We start from the raw sequence: 16718 nt of genomic DNA on the forward strand, positions 1-16718 counted from the left end.
ATTTTCCAATCTATTTTCCAGATAGGTTTTACATTAGCTCATCCACGCATTCCACAACGTTTATAGCATTCAAAGAAGCCTGCGATACACACATCGGTAGTTTTTAGTTTATTAACCGTAGATGCGTCTTCATGCTTATCATCCAGTTTTCCTCTTTGTAGGCAATTGTCATTATTGCCTCCCCGCGGCGGGGGAAGAGTGAGATGGAAGGTTTTGGGGGGAACCCATGTGACCCCACGTGCTAGGGCCGACTGGAGGATCCGCCCCGGAACTCTCGAGCCTCGGAACCCACAAGTGCGGGCGTGAGGCGCCGGAGGGCAGAGGAGTGGAACACGCTGTCCGCGGACGGACCCGGAAGCACATGGCGGCGAGCCTCCAGGAGCGGGAGGCGGAACGCGGGTGAGCGGCGGGGCGCGGGTCCAGCCCCGCGGCTGGGCGTCGGTCCCGGGCCGGCTCGGCAGTCTCGGTGCCTCCTCCCGGGCGGGCGGGTTCGGGGAGTGTCCGGAGGGAGCGGACGCTGCGGCCGAGGCCCCTCTGCACCGAGAGGGGTCTGCGTCGAGGGTGGGGACTGAGGCGGCGTCGGGCGGGGTTGGGGTCCAGGCTCCGCCCCCGGCCCAGCCCGGCCCGGCCCGGCCTGGTCCCGTCCGGAGGGCACCTGGGGTGTTCGAGAGGGCGGGGGCGGCGAAAGGCACTTGGCTGAGCAGATTCGCTGGAATCTTGAGCGCTGCTCTCTCCCGGCAGCCTCGTCTGGCTTCGCTGACGCTCAGAAGGGAACGTGAGGAGTCAGCCCAGCGTGGGCTTGGTGGTCAGCGAGCCGGGGGTCCTGAGAGCCTTGGCAAAGGTCTGACACTCGTCTCAGCTGTTCTGAACCTCAGTCTCAGTTCAGATCAGTTCAGTTCAGTCGCTCAGTCGTGTCCGACTTTGCGACCCTTGATGCCATCCAACCATCTCCTCCTTTGTCGTCCCCTTCTCCTCCTGCCTTCAGTCTTTGCCAGCATCAGGGTCTTTTCCAGTGAGTCAGCTCTTTGCATCAGGTGGCCAAAGTATTGGAGTTTCAGCTTCAACGTTAGTCCTTCCAGTGAACACTCAGGACTGATCCCCTTTAGGATGCACTGGTTGGATCTCCTTGCAGTCTAAGGGACTCTCAAGAGTCTTCTTCAACACCACAGTTCAAAAGCATCAATTCTTTGGTGGTCAGCTTTCTTTATAGTCCCAATTCTCACATCCATACATGACTACTGGAAAAACCATAGCCTTGATGAGACGGACCTTTGTTGGCAAAGTAACGTCTCTGCTTTTTATATGCTGTCTAGGTTAGTCATAACTTTCCTTCCAAGGAGTAAGCGTCTTTTAATTTCATGGCTGTAATCACCATCTGCAGTGATTTTGGAGCCCCCAAAAATAAAGTCAGCCAGTGTTTCCACTATTTCCCCGTCTATTTGCCATGAAGTGATGGGACCGGATGCCATGATCTTAGTTTTCTGAATAGCTTTAAGCCAACTTTTTCACTCTCCTCTTTCACTTTCATCAAGAGGCTCTTCAGTTCTTCACTTTCTGCCATAAAGGTGGTGGTATCTGCAGATCTGAGGTTATTGATATTTCTCCCAGCAATCTTGATTTCAGCTTGTGCTTCTTCCAGCCCGGCGTTTCTCCTGATGGACTCTGCATATAAGTTAAATAAGCAGGGTGACAATATACAGCCTTGACGTACTCCTTTTCCTATTTGGAACCAATCTGTTGTTCCATGTCCAGTTCAAACTGTTGCTTCCTGACCTGCATATAGGTTTCTCAAGAGGCAGGTCAGGTGGTCTAGTATTCCCATCTCATTCAGAATTTTGCGGTTTATTGTGAGCCACACAGTCAAAGGCTTTGGCATAGTCAATAAAGCAGAAGTAGATGTTTTTCTGGAACTCTCTTGCTTTCTCAGTGATCCAGTGGATGTTGGCAATTTGATCTCTGGTTCCTCTGCCTTTCCTAAAACCAGCTTGAACATCTGGAAGTTCACGGTTCACGTATTGCTGAAGCCTGGCTGGAGAATTTGAGCATGACTTCACTAGCGTGTGAGATGAGTGCAATTGTGCGGTAGTTTGAGCATGACTTTACCAGCGTGTGAGATGAGTGCAATTGTGCAGTAGTTTGAGCGTGACTTTACTCGCGTGTGAGATGAGTGCAATTGTGCGGTAGTTTGAGCATGACTTTACCAGTGTGTGTGATGAGTGCAATTGTGCGGTAGTTTGAGCATGACTTTACTCGCGTGTGAGATGAGTGCAATTGTGCGGTAGTTTGAGCATGACTTTACCAGTGTGTGTGATGAGTGCAATCGTGCAGTAGTTTGAGCGTGACTTTACTCGCGTGTGAGATGAGTGCAATTGTGCGGTAGTTTGAGCGTGACTTTACTCGCGTGTGTGATGAGTGCAATTGTGCGGTAGTTTGAGCATGACTTTACTCACGTGTGAGATGAGTGCAATTGTGTGGTAGTTTGAGCGTGACTTTACTCGCGTGTGAGATGAGTGCAATTGTGTGGTAGTTTGAGCGTGACTTTACTTGCGTGTGAGATGAATGCAATTGTGCAGTAGTTTGAGCATGACTTTACTCGCGTGTGAGATGAGTGCAATTGTGTGGTAGTTTGAGCGTGACTTTACTCGCGTGTGAGATGAGTGCAATTGTGTGGTAGTTTGAGCGTGACTTTACTCGCGTGTGAGATGAGTGCAATTGTGCGGTAGTTTGAGCGTGACTTTACTCGCGTGTGATGAGTGCAATTGTGCGGTAGTTTGAGCGTGACTTTACTCGCGTGTGAGATGAGTGCAATTGTGCGGTAGTTTGAGCGTGACTTTACTCGCGTGTGATGAGTGCAATTGTGCGGTAGTTTGAGCGTGACTTTACTCGCGTGTGAGATGAGCGCAACCTCAGTCTGCTCACAGTTTAAAGAATTCCAGTGAAGGTCTCGTAGTGACAGTGAAAGTGAAAAGTGAAAGTCGCTCTGTCGTGTCCGACTCTTTGAGACCCCCTGGACTAGACAGTCTATGGAATTCTCCAGGCCAGAATACTGGAGCGGGTAGCCTTTTCCTTCTCCAGGGGATCTTCCCAACCCAGGGATCGAGCCTAGGTCTCCCGCATTGTGGGCGGATTCTTTACCAGCTGAGCCACCCGGGAAGGCTGTGTAGAATTGCTCGTTAAAGATTCAACGAAGTGGTGTTTACAGCCTTAGCACCGCCTACAGAGGAGGAGCTTAGAAAGGCTCCTTTCCTGACTGCCTAGATGTTTGAGTCAGTCACCAAGGTGGGAAATCCTCGGGGCTGTGTAGTTCCTGCTTTAGACCGCAGCGTTCCAGTTAACTGGCTCACGCCCGGCTTGCAGATGTGGGGCAGGGCAGGAGGGGAGGTCGGTCAGAGCCTGTTGGGAAGGGCCAGGTGAGCGCTGCTGGGGGCTGTATCCCCTGGCTAAGCCGCTCAGGGCACCCTGAAGCTCAGCCAAGGTGGAGATGCCACTCCTGGCCCCGGGGGTAAGAGACAGCTCCACTGGAGGGGGTCAGGCCCAAAGCCCCCCTCCGCCCGCCTCAGGCTTCCTAGCGCAAATTTGGGGTCAAAATCAGCCTGGGGTCGTGGGGCCACCTCAGCTTCTCTGACAGGAAACCCTCGCCGGCCGGTTCGGTTGCTCCGGGCGGTTGTCTGAGACGCCCTCAGGTCTCCCCAGGCTCCTCTTTCTCACCTCCGGTGTGTTCGACCGCTCAGAGTGGCAGGTTGTGCCGGAAGCCTCGCTGTGGTTCGCCTGTCTTTCATCTCAGGAGTTCGGGTGACGCTGCTCCCACGCGGTGTCTGAGCCGTTTCTCGAGAGCGGAGTGAGGCGGGGCGCTGGCAGCCCGAGGCAAGATGAAGACCGTGCTCATGGTGGCCGAGAAGCCGTCCTTGGCCCAGTCCATCGCCAGGATCCTCTCTCGAGGTGGGAGGGCCTCTCCAGCGTCCGACGGCTTTGGTCTGGGAGCGTGAGCCTTCCTGCCTCCCCGGTTGGGCCTGCCTTCTTGCGAAGCGGCCCCAGGCCCCTGGAGTCGAGTCTGTTCGGGAACAGCGGGCATGGATGGAGCCCTCAGCTCCTGAGTCACTTGGTCCGTGTGGGGTGCAGTTTCCTCCGCACTCAGTGTGAGCCGGGTCTCCCCCAGGCACGACTCGGGGCCTGCGGCACGCAGGCCGCTGCAGGAGCAACGAGCAGGCAGCATGGCGGCACGTTCGGGCCCGCGGCAGGCAGGCCGCTGCGGGAGCAACGAGCAGGCAGCGTGGCTGCTCTAACGGCAGAAGCCAGCCCTGCTGACTTGGGCAGGAAGCCCACTGGGAGGCCCCTGGCCCCAGCCTGGTCTGCCAAGGCCATGCCTGGGCGTCAGCACCACTGCCCCCACGGACACCCAGCCACACGCACGCCCCTCATGCTACTCGAGAGCGCCACGAGGCTGAGCTGTAGCCTCAGGGCACCGGGAAGCGATAACGCCTGCCCTCGCCCCAGCCTGGCCCTGGGCACTTGGGTGCTGCAGACCCAGAGATGGCAGGTGTCTGCCTTGACCTCCCGTTGGTCCAGCGGCTAAGGGAAGAGGAGACCCCGGAGCAGCAGGCCGAGAAGTTGTGGTCTGGAGGGGAGGGGAGACTCGGACGTGCCTGGTCCCCAGAGGCCGAGAGAGACCAGGGACCCTCCGTGGAGTCAGGAGGCCACCCTGGGGTCAACAGTCAGGGAGTGTCTGGGGCATTTCTGGGGAGGGTCTGAAAGAGGCAGGACTCAAATTCCAGAGTGAACACAGAAGTGTGGAGAACAGCCCTCGAGCGGTCTCCGAGCACTGTGGGGCGGCCCAGCCTCGGGGAAGCTGCGTCAGGCCTGGCCTGCCTGTGCCCCTCCGCAGGCAGCATGTCCTCGCGCAAAGGGCTGAACGGGACCTGCTCGGTGCACGAGTACAGCGGGGCCTTCGAGGGGCAGCCGGCCCGCTTCAAGATGACGTCCGTCTGCGGCCACGTGATGACGCTGGACTTCCTGGGTGAGTGCCGCCGCCACCCACACCCATTCCACCGAGGAGCCCCGCCCCGCGCCGCCGCGGCCGGAGGAAGCCCGGGGTGGGCTCGGGGCAGAGAGGTTTGTCCAGAACCGGTGAGTCTGAGGCCAGCAGGCTGTGGGGGGCTGCCCTGCAGTCCCCGCCCCAGCAGTGGCCCTCGTGGAGGCGGTGGCCCGCATCTGAGCGGGAGCCTGGCCCGTGCGGGTGTTCTGGCACAGGCCGCCGCCTGCCAGGGGTGCCCATTGTCTTCGGTCACTTGGCGGTTGGCATCGGAAGTCCAGCGCCGGTGACCCGTGGGCTGGCTCCAGGGCCGCGGTTGCTGTGGGTCCGACTGGGACTCTGGGCCTCGCTGCTTGTCTAGTCCTCACTGTGGAGGGGCTGAGGACAGAGCCGTCGCCTGCCAGGATCGTCCAGGCCTCCTGCACCCCGAGCCTCAAGTAGAGAAGCGGGGGGCAGTGCACGGGACAAGGGGCCTGAGGACACTGAGGTCCCCCCGGGATCCGCTGAGCACTTGTCAGGGCCGGCCAAGCGCTGGGCGGGGAGAGGGTGCAGACAGTGGCCGGAGGAGGAGACGGGATGAGCGGCGTGACTCTTACCTGCGCGGTCAGCCCGCCAGGAGCGGCGCCCCCGCCGCCGGCCTGCCCAGAGCTGGCCAGCTCCTGAGCAAGGGAGGCCCTGCTCCGAGCCTCCCCATCCAGGCGTCGCGGGCCCTGTAGGTGTGACGTGTGACCTGATGTCCCGCTGTGCCGCAGGAAAGTACAACAAGTGGGATAAGGTGGACCCCGCCGAGCTGTTTAGCCAGGCCCCGACGGAGAAGAAGGAGGCCAACCCCAAGCTGAACATGGTGAAGTTCCTGCAGGTGCGTCTGCGGCTCCCGGGCCCCGCCTCCCGTCATGGCCCGGGCACCCCGGTCACCCAGCCCCCAGACCAGCCTCCTGCTTTTAAAATGGTTTGGTGGTGGCGGATTCTAAAGCAGAAGTAAACACAGGGACTTCCCTGGGAGTCCGGGGTTGAGAATCCGCCTGCCAGTGCGGGGGACGCGGGTTCGATCCCTGGTCCGGGAGGACCCCACGTGCTGCGGTATAACTGAGCCCAAGTGCCCTGAGTGCTGTGCCAGCGCTCCAGAGCCGGGGCTTCGTACCACGCCGTGACGAGACAGCGGCCCCCTCGCCACAACAAGAGAAAGCCACGCACAGCAGCGAGGCCCCAGTGCAGCCAGGAGCAAAAATAAAAAGAGGAAACTAAGAAATGAAGAATGATAAAAATAACTCAAAACCATGATAAAAGTTAGAAAAGACGAGTGAGGAGGAAGAAACACACGTCTCTAATCTCACCATCTGAGACAACGGCCTTAACGTTAGTCATTCCAGTTCAGTATTTTTTTTTTTTTTTGATTCAATTTTGGGGATTAAGATCTCATGGCGTTTATTGTGTTTTTTGGTCTAAAAACTAGCAGTTCTGAACTACACTCTTTGCTGAGAGGCCAAGCCGGCCAGTGACTCCACTTGGTGACTACTGCCCTGGGCTCCAGGCCTCTTGAGGGCAGTCTGGGGGGCTTGGGGCTGCACACTCTGTGCCAGGCAGCGACGGGTGGGCCGGGCAGTGCACACCCCGTGTCTCTGTACAGGTGGAGGGCAGGGGCTGCGACTGCATCGTGCTGTGGCTGGACTGCGACAAGGAGGGCGAGAACATCTGCTTCGAGGTGAGGGGCTGGGGCCCGCGCAGCCGGCCGGCCTGCACCCCGCGGGCTGCCGCGATGGGGGCCAGGGCCCCAGCTCTGGAGATCCCGTGGATGCTGATGGTACAGGGGCTCTGCCTGGGGCAGGAGCGTCCCATCGCCAGCGGGCAGCTTGTGAGGAAGTGCTGGGGCAGGATTTCCCCGGCGGAGGGCTGCCCGGAGCGGAGCGTGGGTTCTGAGCGTCGGGCCCGGGCCCGTGCCGGGACTTCTGCCTTGGCGGCTGAGTGCCCTGTCATACCCCTTCGCCCCTCTCCCCACCCCTGCCAGCTCTGTGCTCCACCATGATGCCTGCCCCACGTCTGCCACCCCCAGGGCGGGTGCCACTCCCAGGCCTCCCTCTGCAGGAGCCCCTCGGGCTGTGACCCCGCTGGTGCTCAGGGCCCTCTCCTGGCCCTGCCCCTGCGCCTCCCCTGGGCCCTCCGTGTGGGGTGGACACTGTCGTCCCCTGTGAGGAAGCTGCGTGGCCCGCAGACTCTGAGCAAGTCTGGGCTCCGGGACCCTAGGCCCGCCGGGCTGTGACCTGGAGCTGCTGCTGCTACCCGCCTGCTGCCTTGCTTTCTCTCCCGTCTCTCTTTCCTCCTATTGCTGGAGGGTCTCCCAGATGCCGCCCCCCTCCCCATGCTCCCCTTGAGAAGGTGGGCATAGCGGCCGGGATCTCTTGCGTCCTGGGCAGTAGCACCTCCTGATGGAGGGTGGAAGCCGCTGTGAGGAGAGGGTGTGAGCACGGAGGGCAAGGGAGCGCGGTGGCCGGAGGCCTGCGGACACCAAGGCTGCAGAAGGCAGGGAGGTGGCCGGCCGGTGGGAGCGTGTGGGGCGGGTGCCTGGGCTAGCCGTGGGCGTCACCGCCGGGCCCCCCAGGTGCTGGACGCGGTGCTGCCCGTCATGAACCAGGCCCGCAGCGGCGAGCAGACAGTGTTCCGGGCGCGCTTCAGCTCCATCACGGACACAGACATCTGCGCTGCCATGGCCCGCCTGGGTGAGCCCGACCACAACGAGGCGCTCTCGGTGGACGCGCGGCAGGAGCTGGACCTCCGCATCGGCTGCGCCTTCACGAGGTGCCCCCTGCCCCCCCCAGGCCCGACCAGAGACGGGAGACCGTCCGCCGTCTCAGTCCCTGAGACAGTTGTCTTGCCGAAGCGCGAGTGGGTGCCTGACCAAAGTGTCCTCGTTTCCCTGACCCCCTTCACAGGTTCCAGACTAAATACTTCCAGGGGAAATACGGCAACCTGGACAGCTCGCTCATCTCCTTCGGGCCGTGCCAGACGCCCACGCTGGGGTTCTGCGTGGAGAGGCATGACAAGATCCAGTCCTTCAAGCCAGAGACCTACTGGGTGCTACAGGCCAAGGTCCGCGGCCTTTTCCCGTTCACACTGGGACTTGCTGGGCTTGGGTGTAGCATCTGAGCACCTCCACTGTCATCGTGGTCCCCAGGCCCAGGGCACGGATGTGGGCCGCTGTCGCGCCGTGGGCCCAGGAGAGGGCTGTCTAACACAGGGTCAGGTCGCGGCTGGGGCAGTCGGGTCCAGGGACTGGACTGAGGGCCATGGGTCACTGGCCTTCCAGCTCCTAAAAAGCCTTGGAACACGTTTTCCTAGTAAAATAGACGGAAGGTTCTCGTAAGGTCTGAGTATGACATGGGGCTGCTGCAGTCCACGCGGGCCTGGGGTCCCCTGAGGGGGTGGGGCTGCGACGCCCCTGTGGACGTCAGCCTTGGCGCTGGGCTCCTGTCCTGAGACTGCCTCCCTCGTCTCAGCAGGAGGCTTCTGCCAGAGCAGCCTGTGCTCAGGGAGGGGCTGGGCTGCGCCCCTGCACAGCTCTGGCCATGAGCCCTTCCAGCCAGGCCGGGTGGGGACCGCCCCTGCCTCTGCTCCTGCCCCCTCCTGCAGGTGGATGTTGATAAGGACCGCTCCCTCCTCCTGGACTGGGACCGTGTGCGCGTGTTCGACCGGGAGATCGCACAGATGTTCCTGAACATGACCAAGCTCGAGAAGGAGGCCCAGGTGGGCTGCTGGGAGCCACGGAGGCCTCTGCTGACCAGGGCGCACGGTTCCCTCTGTCTCTCTGGAACACAGACACCTTTTAGAGAGAAGGCTGGTTGCTCCCACGCACGCCCCCCACCACGGTCCTGCCCTGGCCCCCCCAGGCCGTGGCCGCCACACAGCTGCTTGGCCTGACCCGTGAACGTGCCCTGCGGGCGCCCGCTTGCTCAGGGGCTTCCACCCCGATGTCTGCCCTCGGTGGCATATCCAGCCAGAGGCCTCTGTGCCCGTCTAGAGCCCGCCCAGGGCCCACACAGCCAGCGCGGCCGCTCCGGGCCGTCGGCGCTCCTGGCCTCACCTGCCACGCTTCTCACTCGGGTCTCAGGAGTTGCAAGTATGGCCGCGTGGCTGGTAGGAAGAGGTTGATGCCATGTGGCAGGGGGCTGGCCACGCGGGACTGGCAGGTCCGAGGCCGTGGTGGCTCGTGCCTGCAGTCATGCCTTCCTGGGTCCTTCTTGCCCAGTGCAGTCGATTCAGGCACCGGAGCTGCTTCTAAAGCTGCCCTGCACTTCTGCCCGTGACGGCCACCACGTCTGGGCCTCCCCATTGTGATCGCAGCCTCCACTGCTGCGTCTGTCTGTCCAGAGCTCGGGGTGTGGCCCTCGCTAGGTTCACACGGGGTTGGCAGGGGTGAGCGTGGCGGCTGAGAAGCCTGGATCACTTCTGCCGTAGGCAGGACGGTCATCTCTTCAACAGCCGTTCAGCCCAGAGGCTGAGCTGATTGCTCACCTTGCTTTTCCGCAAGTGGGAGCTGTTCACTGAAGTTCCTCCTGGTGACCCACAGTTAAAAGTTAGGAGATTTCATAGAAAAAGTTCCGACTTCGCTTTTCCTGACCAAGCAGAAGGTGTAGCTACACTTGCGGGCACCATGAGGAGCAGCAGCTGCCCCTGCGATGGGCCCTCACCCCAGGACCCCCGCCTTCCCCACAGACGGAGATGCTGGCTCCCGTCGGGCCGCCAACGTGCAGCCCCTTCTCCTGACTCCTCTCCTCCTCCAGGGTTTCTCTCCTGAAAGATAGTCTCTAGAATTCCTGTTTGTTTTCCTTTCTTGGGCCTGAACAACCGTTCATTCGAGTCGCGAGGCCGCTGTAAAGGGAGTTAGAGAAGCCCAGAGGACGAATGAGAGTCACACCCTCAGCGACTCCTTTTGCACCTGCCCCGGCACTTGCCCGCCCTGCCCTGACCCCGCCCGTCCCCAGGTGGAGGCCACAAGCAGGAAGGAGAAGGCCAAGCAGCGGCCGCTGGCCCTGAACACCGTGGAGATGCTGCGTGTGGCCAGCTCAGCCCTGGGTGAGTGCGGGTACTACTCCTCTCTCAGGGTCTCATGACTTGGAAGCACAGGCTGCCTGGCGGGTAGGAAGGGATGGTTGCCAGCAGGCAAGGGGCCGGCCGTGTTTCGAGGGCCATGCTGGTCATCTGCGCCCTCCCTGCTGGGGAAGCTCAGCCTTGGGCTGGGCCTGCGGACGAGGGCACCAGCCTCCCAGGAGCCTGAGAGTCTAGCCTGGGGCACCCGGTGTCTGGGCGCTGAGCCTGCGTCTCTGACAGGAATGGGCCCGCAGCACGCCATGCAGACCGCCGAGCGGCTCTACACGCAGGGCTACATCAGCTACCCGCGCACCGAGACCACCCACTACCCCGAGAGCTTCGACCTGAAGGGGCCTCTGCGGCAGCAGGCCAACCACCCCTACTGGGCTGACACGGTGAGCCATGCTAGGCCAGGGCGGGCAGCCGTGCTCCCTGCAAGGGCTGGGGGCCATGCTGGGCTGACACCCTGCTCCATCCCGGCTGCCCCCACAGGTGAAGCGGCTCTTAGCAGAAGGTATCAACCGCCCACGGAAAGGCCATGATGCTGGCGACCATCCCCCCATCACCCCCATGAAGTCTGCCACGGAGGCCGAGTTAGGTATAGGGGGCACCCCCAGATGGTCACACCCCCTGGCACACACGCACGCACACGTGCATCGAGCTTCACAAGAGAGCAGGGTGAGGCGCGCTGGTGACCCGATCTCTGCAGGGTCAGGCCCCATGGCAGCGTGGGGCCATCTGAAAGCTGTGCTCCATCGCTGGGCCGTGACAGGAGTGCGGTGGTGGTGGGGGTGTGACGGGGGCAGGCGCTGCCTCGGGAGGCCCTGGGGCAGAAGGCCAGGCGGGGCAGGGCGGCGGGCTCCACCGCGGGGAGGCCTGGAGTCCCCCACCTCCAGGGGCTGGGCGCAGGGGCCCCAGTGCCGTAGCGGGAGCACGGGGCTGCCTGGAGCCGGAGCCTGGCGCTGAGCGGCCGCGCCCGTGGCAGGGGGCGAGGCTTGGCGGCTGTACGAATACATCACCCGGCACTTCATCGCCACCGTCAGCCACGACTGCAGGTACCTGCAGAGCAGCGTCTCCTTCCGGATCGGGCCCGAGCGCTTCACCTGCACGGGCAAGGCCGTCATCTCCCCAGGTAGGGGCGGCGGGTGGGCGGCTCCCCCTCCGCAGATACGTGGTGAGTGTCCTGAGGGCCGGTGTCTCTGCAGGCTTCACGGAGATCATGCCCTGGCAGAGCGTGCCCCTGGAGGAGAGCCTGCCCACCTGCCAGAAGGGCGACACCCTGGCCGTGGCTGAGGTGAAGCTGCTGGAGAAGCAGACGAGCCCGCCAGACTACCTGACCGAGGCTGAGCTCATCACCCTCATGGAGAAGCACGGCATCGGTGGGTCCCGCCTGGGGCCCACTGTGGCCCGCCGAGCAGGGCAGGGCAGGGCAGCTGGGGGACCCTGGCTGAGGCCTCCACCTCCGGACCTGGCCTTGGGGCTAGAGATGTGTCCTTGGCGCTACCTCCATCTCCAGGGCTGAGCGTTGGCCAAGGGGGCCACTGACTCACCCGCAGGGAGGACATAAAGCTCAGGTCAAGCCCATGGACAACAGGAAGGCCCAGGCCCCACAGCACTTTCCCTGGGGCTGGAAGCTCCACGTGCGGGCGGCATCCTCAGGAGCTTGTGTGGCCACTGCTGCATGGGTGAGGGGTCTCGCCCAGACCCCAGGCCCAGGGCTGTGACTCGAGTCCTCACACCCCTGGAGCCAGCCCCGTGCCCCAGGAGGGGCCCTGCCTTTCCCTGAGGCTTGGCTCTGGTGAACCAGGCCCCTAGAGGCTGATAGGCTCTGGACAGTTGTGGGACAGCCAGGCCATTCCGCAGTTACACGTGTCCTTGGGGCCGATCAGGAGGGGCCCCGAGGCCACGTAGCTGGCGGGTCTGCCAGGTGCTGGAGACCCACTTGGCAGCGGAGCTCTGTGTGCGTGGGTCAGGGCCCTGTTTCTGGAACTGTTCGTGTGCTGCGGGGCGGGGTGGGGAGAGGCTCGGGAGGTCACATTCATCAGACGCGAGGGGCGGGCGGCCGAGCTCCTTCACCTCTGAGCCACCCGGAGCCTCCGCGTCGGGTCCGCGGGACAGTCCGGGGCAGGCCTGCGAGCCGCTCTGGGGCGCGGGGCTGAGAAGCCGGCTTCGCAGCGCGGGCAGAGGGAGAGCCGAGTCCATGCTGTGCCCAGGGACGGACGCCAGCATCCCCGTGCACATCAACAACATCTGCCAGCGCAACTACGTGATCGTGGAGAGCGGGCGCCGGCTCAAGCCCACCAACCTGGGCATCGTCCTGGTGCATGGCTACTACAAGATCGGTGCGCCCCGGCCCCGCCCCCACCTCAGGCCACGCCCCGGCCACGCCCAGGGCCCCGCACCCGGCCACGCCTCCCACCCCGAGTCTGCCCCCAATCATGCTTCCCACTGCAGGCCACGCCCCCACTGCAGGGCCCACCCCGGCCATGCCTTCCATCCCAGGGCCTGCCCCGGCTGGGCTGATGGTCTCCTGGAAGTGTTGGGGTCTGAGAGCGGGGGCCTGGATTCCTGCAGACTGGCTCCTGGCCGGCCCTGGGGTCCTTAGTGCTGGACCGTGTATCTGCCCTGAGAGGTCCCCAGGGGCCGTGGGAGACAGCAGGGAGCTCAGCCCGACAGTCCGTCCGGTGACAGCACCCTGTGACTGGGTGCCCTGGTCCCCCTCGCAGGGCTCCTGGGGAGATCACAGGTGGGAGCCCTACTCCTGCGCGCGGTGCGAGGTGCTCACAGCGCCCCCGCCCGCCCGCAGATGCCGAGCTGGTGCTGCCCACCATCCGCAGCGCCGTGGAGAAGCAGCTGAACCTGATCGCACAGGGCAGAGCCGACTTCCGCCAAGTCCTGGGCCACACCCTGGACGTCTTCAAGAGGAAGTTCCACTACTTCGTGGACTCCATCGCGGGTGAGCGTGCCCCTTCCCTGCCCCTCAGCCGAGGGACCCGCCTCAGGGCTGTCATCCCCCTCGGGGAGACCCGCTCCCAGGCCCTGGCTCCAGGGGGCTGTCGGGACCCCAAGGCGAGCGTGGTGACAGCCCTCGGTGCACACGGCTCGTCTCACAAACGGGGCTGCCCTCGCCGTGCCGTCACCTACCGCCAGGGGCTGCCTGCCCAGTAAGCCAGCTGTGGGGAGGTGGCGGCCGGGGCTGGGCTGTGACTCCTGCCCCGCTGGCTTGCAGGCATGGATGAACTGATGGAGGTGTCCTTCTCGCCCCTGGCGGCCACGGGCAAGCCCCTCTCCCGCTGCGGGAAGTGCCACCGGTTCATGAAGTACATCCAGGTAGGAGGGCACGTGTGCACGCCAGGCAGTCTCGCCTCCCCGCGGCCTCGCTCCAGCAGCCTTCACGTGGAGTGACTGCGAGGCCCGGGCAGCTTCTCCAGCAGACACCCAGCGCTGCCCTCAGATCCAGCAGGGCGTGAGCCGTGGGGTCCCTGAACCATGTGCCGCCCACGCTCTCCTGACCTCGCGTTCTTCGCTGTCAAGGGAACGCACGCACACTGGGGTCTGAGCAGCGCCTTTGTGCGCGGGTCATAGGGATCCTGAGAGGTCCTGGCAGCACTACACACTGCCCACCACCCGCGAGTGTCCTGGGGAGACAGAGGGTGGGCGGGCGGGTCAGGAGGCCCCAGCAACCCCGTGACCCCTGCCCCCGACCCTGCGCAGGCCAAGCCGAGCCGCCTGCACTGCTCGCACTGCGACGAGACCTACACGCTGCCCCAGAACGGCACCATCAAGCTCTACAAGGAGCTGCGGTGCCCGCTGGACGACTTCGAGCTGGTCCTGTGGTCGTCGGGCTCCAGGGGCAAGAGCTACCCGCTGTGCCCCTACTGCTCCAACCACCCGCCCTTCCGGGACATGAAGAAGGGTGAGCCCGGCCCGCCCGCGCCACCCTGGACTCCGGCAGGGGCCCCCCCACCCGCAAGGGGGAACCCCTAGTCCCCACCCTTCTCAGGGAGACCTGTCCCTGCCTCCAGCGGCTTCCAGGGTGGCCAGTGGCCCCACCTGGGCCCCAGGAAGCGAGATAAAGGAGGGTGGACCCGACCGGGGGCCGCCTGGGGTGGGGGGATGGGGGCGGGGGAGACGTGAGGGTCGAGGAAGCCCTAGAGAAGCAGAGCCCAGGGCGCGTGCGCGGGGTGAGAGGAGGGGCTCCGCAGGGGTGGGGCCGGTGTGTGTGCCTCACGCGGCCCTCCCCACAGGCACGGGCTGCAACGAGTGCACGCACCCCAGCTGCCAGCACTCGCTCAGCATGCTGGGCATCGGCCAGTGCGTGGAGTGCGAGAGCGGCGTGCTGGTGCTCGACCCCACCTCCGGCCCCAAGTGGCGCGTGGCCTGCAACAGGTGCAACGTGGTGGCCCGCTGCTTCGAGAACGCCCACCGCGTGCGCGTGTCCGCCGAGACGTGCGCCGCCTGCGAGGCAGCCCTGCTGGACGTGGACTTCAACAAGGCCAAGTCCCCGCTGCCGGGCGACGGCACGCAGCACACGGGCTGCGTCTTCTGCGACCCGGTCTTCCAGGAGCTGGTGGAGCTGAAGCACGCAGCCTCCTGCCACCCCATGCACCGCGGGCCTGGGCGGAGGCAGGGCCGGGGCCGGGGCCGGGGCCGGAGGCCGGCGGGGAAGCCGGGTCCGCGCCGGCCCAAGGACAAGATGTCAGCCCTGGCCGCCTACTTCGTGTGATGGCCAGCAGGCTCCGTGCCGCGGCCTCCGGGCCCCGGGGATCATTAAACGCGGTGTTTTCTGCAGAGCCAGCGGCTCCTCACAATCGCCTGCTGTCGGAGGGCTGTGCCCATCTCCTCGCCTCTCCCCTGTCCCGCACATGCCCCTGAGTGCCCACCCCCTGAGTCCTGCAGGGGGGCCACTGCGCACAGAACCAGGAGCAGACCCAGTCCAGGGCACCCGCCACGCTGCACGCGTGTGAGATGGGGCACGGTGTGTACATGTCAGGGTGCCTGGGCGCCGGGGAAGCAAGATGCTCCTGCCGCCCGCGCCCAGCTGTCCTAGGCTAGGGGGACGCCTCCCTCGGTGTTGGCCCTCACTCCACCCACTGCCCACTGCGTGGGTCTGCGTGTGGGGGCCCGCATGTGACCCTGGCACCCCCAGGCCTGTTCCCCTTCCAGTTCTCAAACAGGTGTCCCCTCAGGCAGAGGTGGGCGGCAGCAGACGGCAGGGTCAGGGGCCACACCACCTGCAGGACACAGGGCACCTGCCCGCTTCCCGTGCCCACTCCACCTGAGGGCGCCCCCTCAGCCCACCACAGCTCACCTTGGGACTTTGCCCCCTGCCAGGCCTCCGCCTGAGGGGCCCCCGTGAAACGCCTCCGCAAGCCTGCACGCGGGGCAGGTTGGAGCTGTGGTGCCCAGACACGGACCGCTACCTGGGTCGTAGGTTCGCCCGGGAGGCTGGAACTCCGGCAGGGTGGGCCAGGCCACGTGGGAGGCTCCTTTCCCAAGGGTAGAGCCGGGGCTGGAGCTGAGGTGGGCGGGAACTGGGCGGGAGGAGCTGACACTAGCCACAGGGCCGGTCAGCTCCTGGGCGTGGGGTTGGCCCGGTGCCCACTGGAGGAGGCACACTCCCAGCCAGGCGGCATGCCTTCCCCGCCACCTCCTGGTGCTGGCCTCGGGGCATCAGTGCTCTGAGGGGTCTCGTGGGGGCCCGCCCGGGAGGGCCCGTGGGATGTCAGCTGTCCCAAGAGCCCCTCACCCACACAGCGGTCCTCAAACTTCAGTTCACACTTGTTCTGGGTACACTTTGGGAAACACTGAGGCAGGGTCTCACAACAGCCCTGGAGGGTAGGTTGGCACCTATTGATCCCCTTTTTCCTGATATGGAAACTGGATATGGGACAGCTAAGGAACAACTTGAAGGTCACAGGTCATAAGCACTTAACCACAGGCCTTGCTGGGGTCACCATGCTGACCTGCAGGCGGGGTCGGGCTGCAGGATCTAGGAAGGCCTGAGGAGAAGGGCCCCACCCTGCCTTCTCTGCCCAGATGCCCACTGCCTTCTAGATCCACCCCCTACCCAGTCTCTGTCCTTCCAAACCGACCAACTCTTAGTTCTCCAGACTCCTGTTAGTGAATCTTAGTTCCTGGGCCAGACACAGGCCGTGTGCCCACCTGGAGGTCAGGTGGGCAGGGCCCCAGTGGGGCTTTTGAGGGCTCTTCCAAAAAAGTTTATATTATGCTTTACGACTGCATTGATATAAAGATGAACATATTATATATTAAAACATTTTCTTTGACCTAAATGTTGTTTATCTTTCGGTGTTAAAATACTTCCAGGGAATTCCATGGCGGTCCAGTGGTTAGGACTCCCCACTTCCATGGCTGGGGACATGGTGGATCCCTGGTGGGGGAAGTAGTGTCCCACAAGCTGTGTACCATGGCCCCCAGTTTTTTCCCTTGGCTTCTAGGGTGGCAGAGAAGCGCCCCCCGAAGATGTCCGGGTCCTGGGCCCTGGAACTGTTTTGCGCTTAGATGACGTGGTGAAGAGGAATCAGAGCTGCAAGCTGAACGAGGGCTGCTCACTGACTTTAGAACAGATTACCCTGGGCCATCT

General features: G+C 63.4%; 1 protein-coding gene across 3 annotated transcripts; it reads left to right on the plus strand.

The window, feature by feature from the left end:
- Positions 1–288: 288 nt before the first annotated feature.
- TOP3B (DNA topoisomerase III beta) lies at positions 289–16407 on the plus strand. Of its 3 annotated transcripts, none has more exons than XM_070769971.1 (18): positions 289–399; positions 3785–3939; positions 4883–5014; positions 5782–5888; positions 6657–6731; positions 7626–7822; positions 7957–8113; positions 8654–8767; positions 10006–10096; positions 10352–10506; positions 10604–10709; positions 11097–11243; positions 11317–11490; positions 12325–12453; positions 12918–13067; positions 13341–13441; positions 13826–14027; positions 14359–16407. In XM_070769971.1, exons 2-18 carry the CDS (start codon positions 3870–3872, stop codon positions 14835–14837), a joined length of 2586 nt encoding a protein of 861 aa, XP_070626072.1. In that variant the 5' UTR covers positions 289–399; positions 3785–3869; the 3' UTR covers positions 14838–16407. The 3 variants fall into 3 exon arrangements, with proteins under 3 accessions (XP_070626072.1, XP_070626071.1, XP_070626070.1); XM_070769970.1 differs by having other exon boundaries at positions 343–399; positions 3732–3939; XM_070769969.1 differs by lacking the exon at positions 289–399 and having other exon boundaries at positions 576–3939.
- Positions 16408–16718: the final 311 nt, after the last annotated feature.

Source organism: Bos indicus, chromosome 17 (assembly GCF_029378745.1).
Source record: "Bos indicus isolate NIAB-ARS_2022 breed Sahiwal x Tharparkar chromosome 17, NIAB-ARS_B.indTharparkar_mat_pri_1.0, whole genome shotgun sequence".
Lineage (NCBI taxonomy): Eukaryota > Metazoa > Chordata > Mammalia > Artiodactyla > Bovidae > Bos > Bos indicus.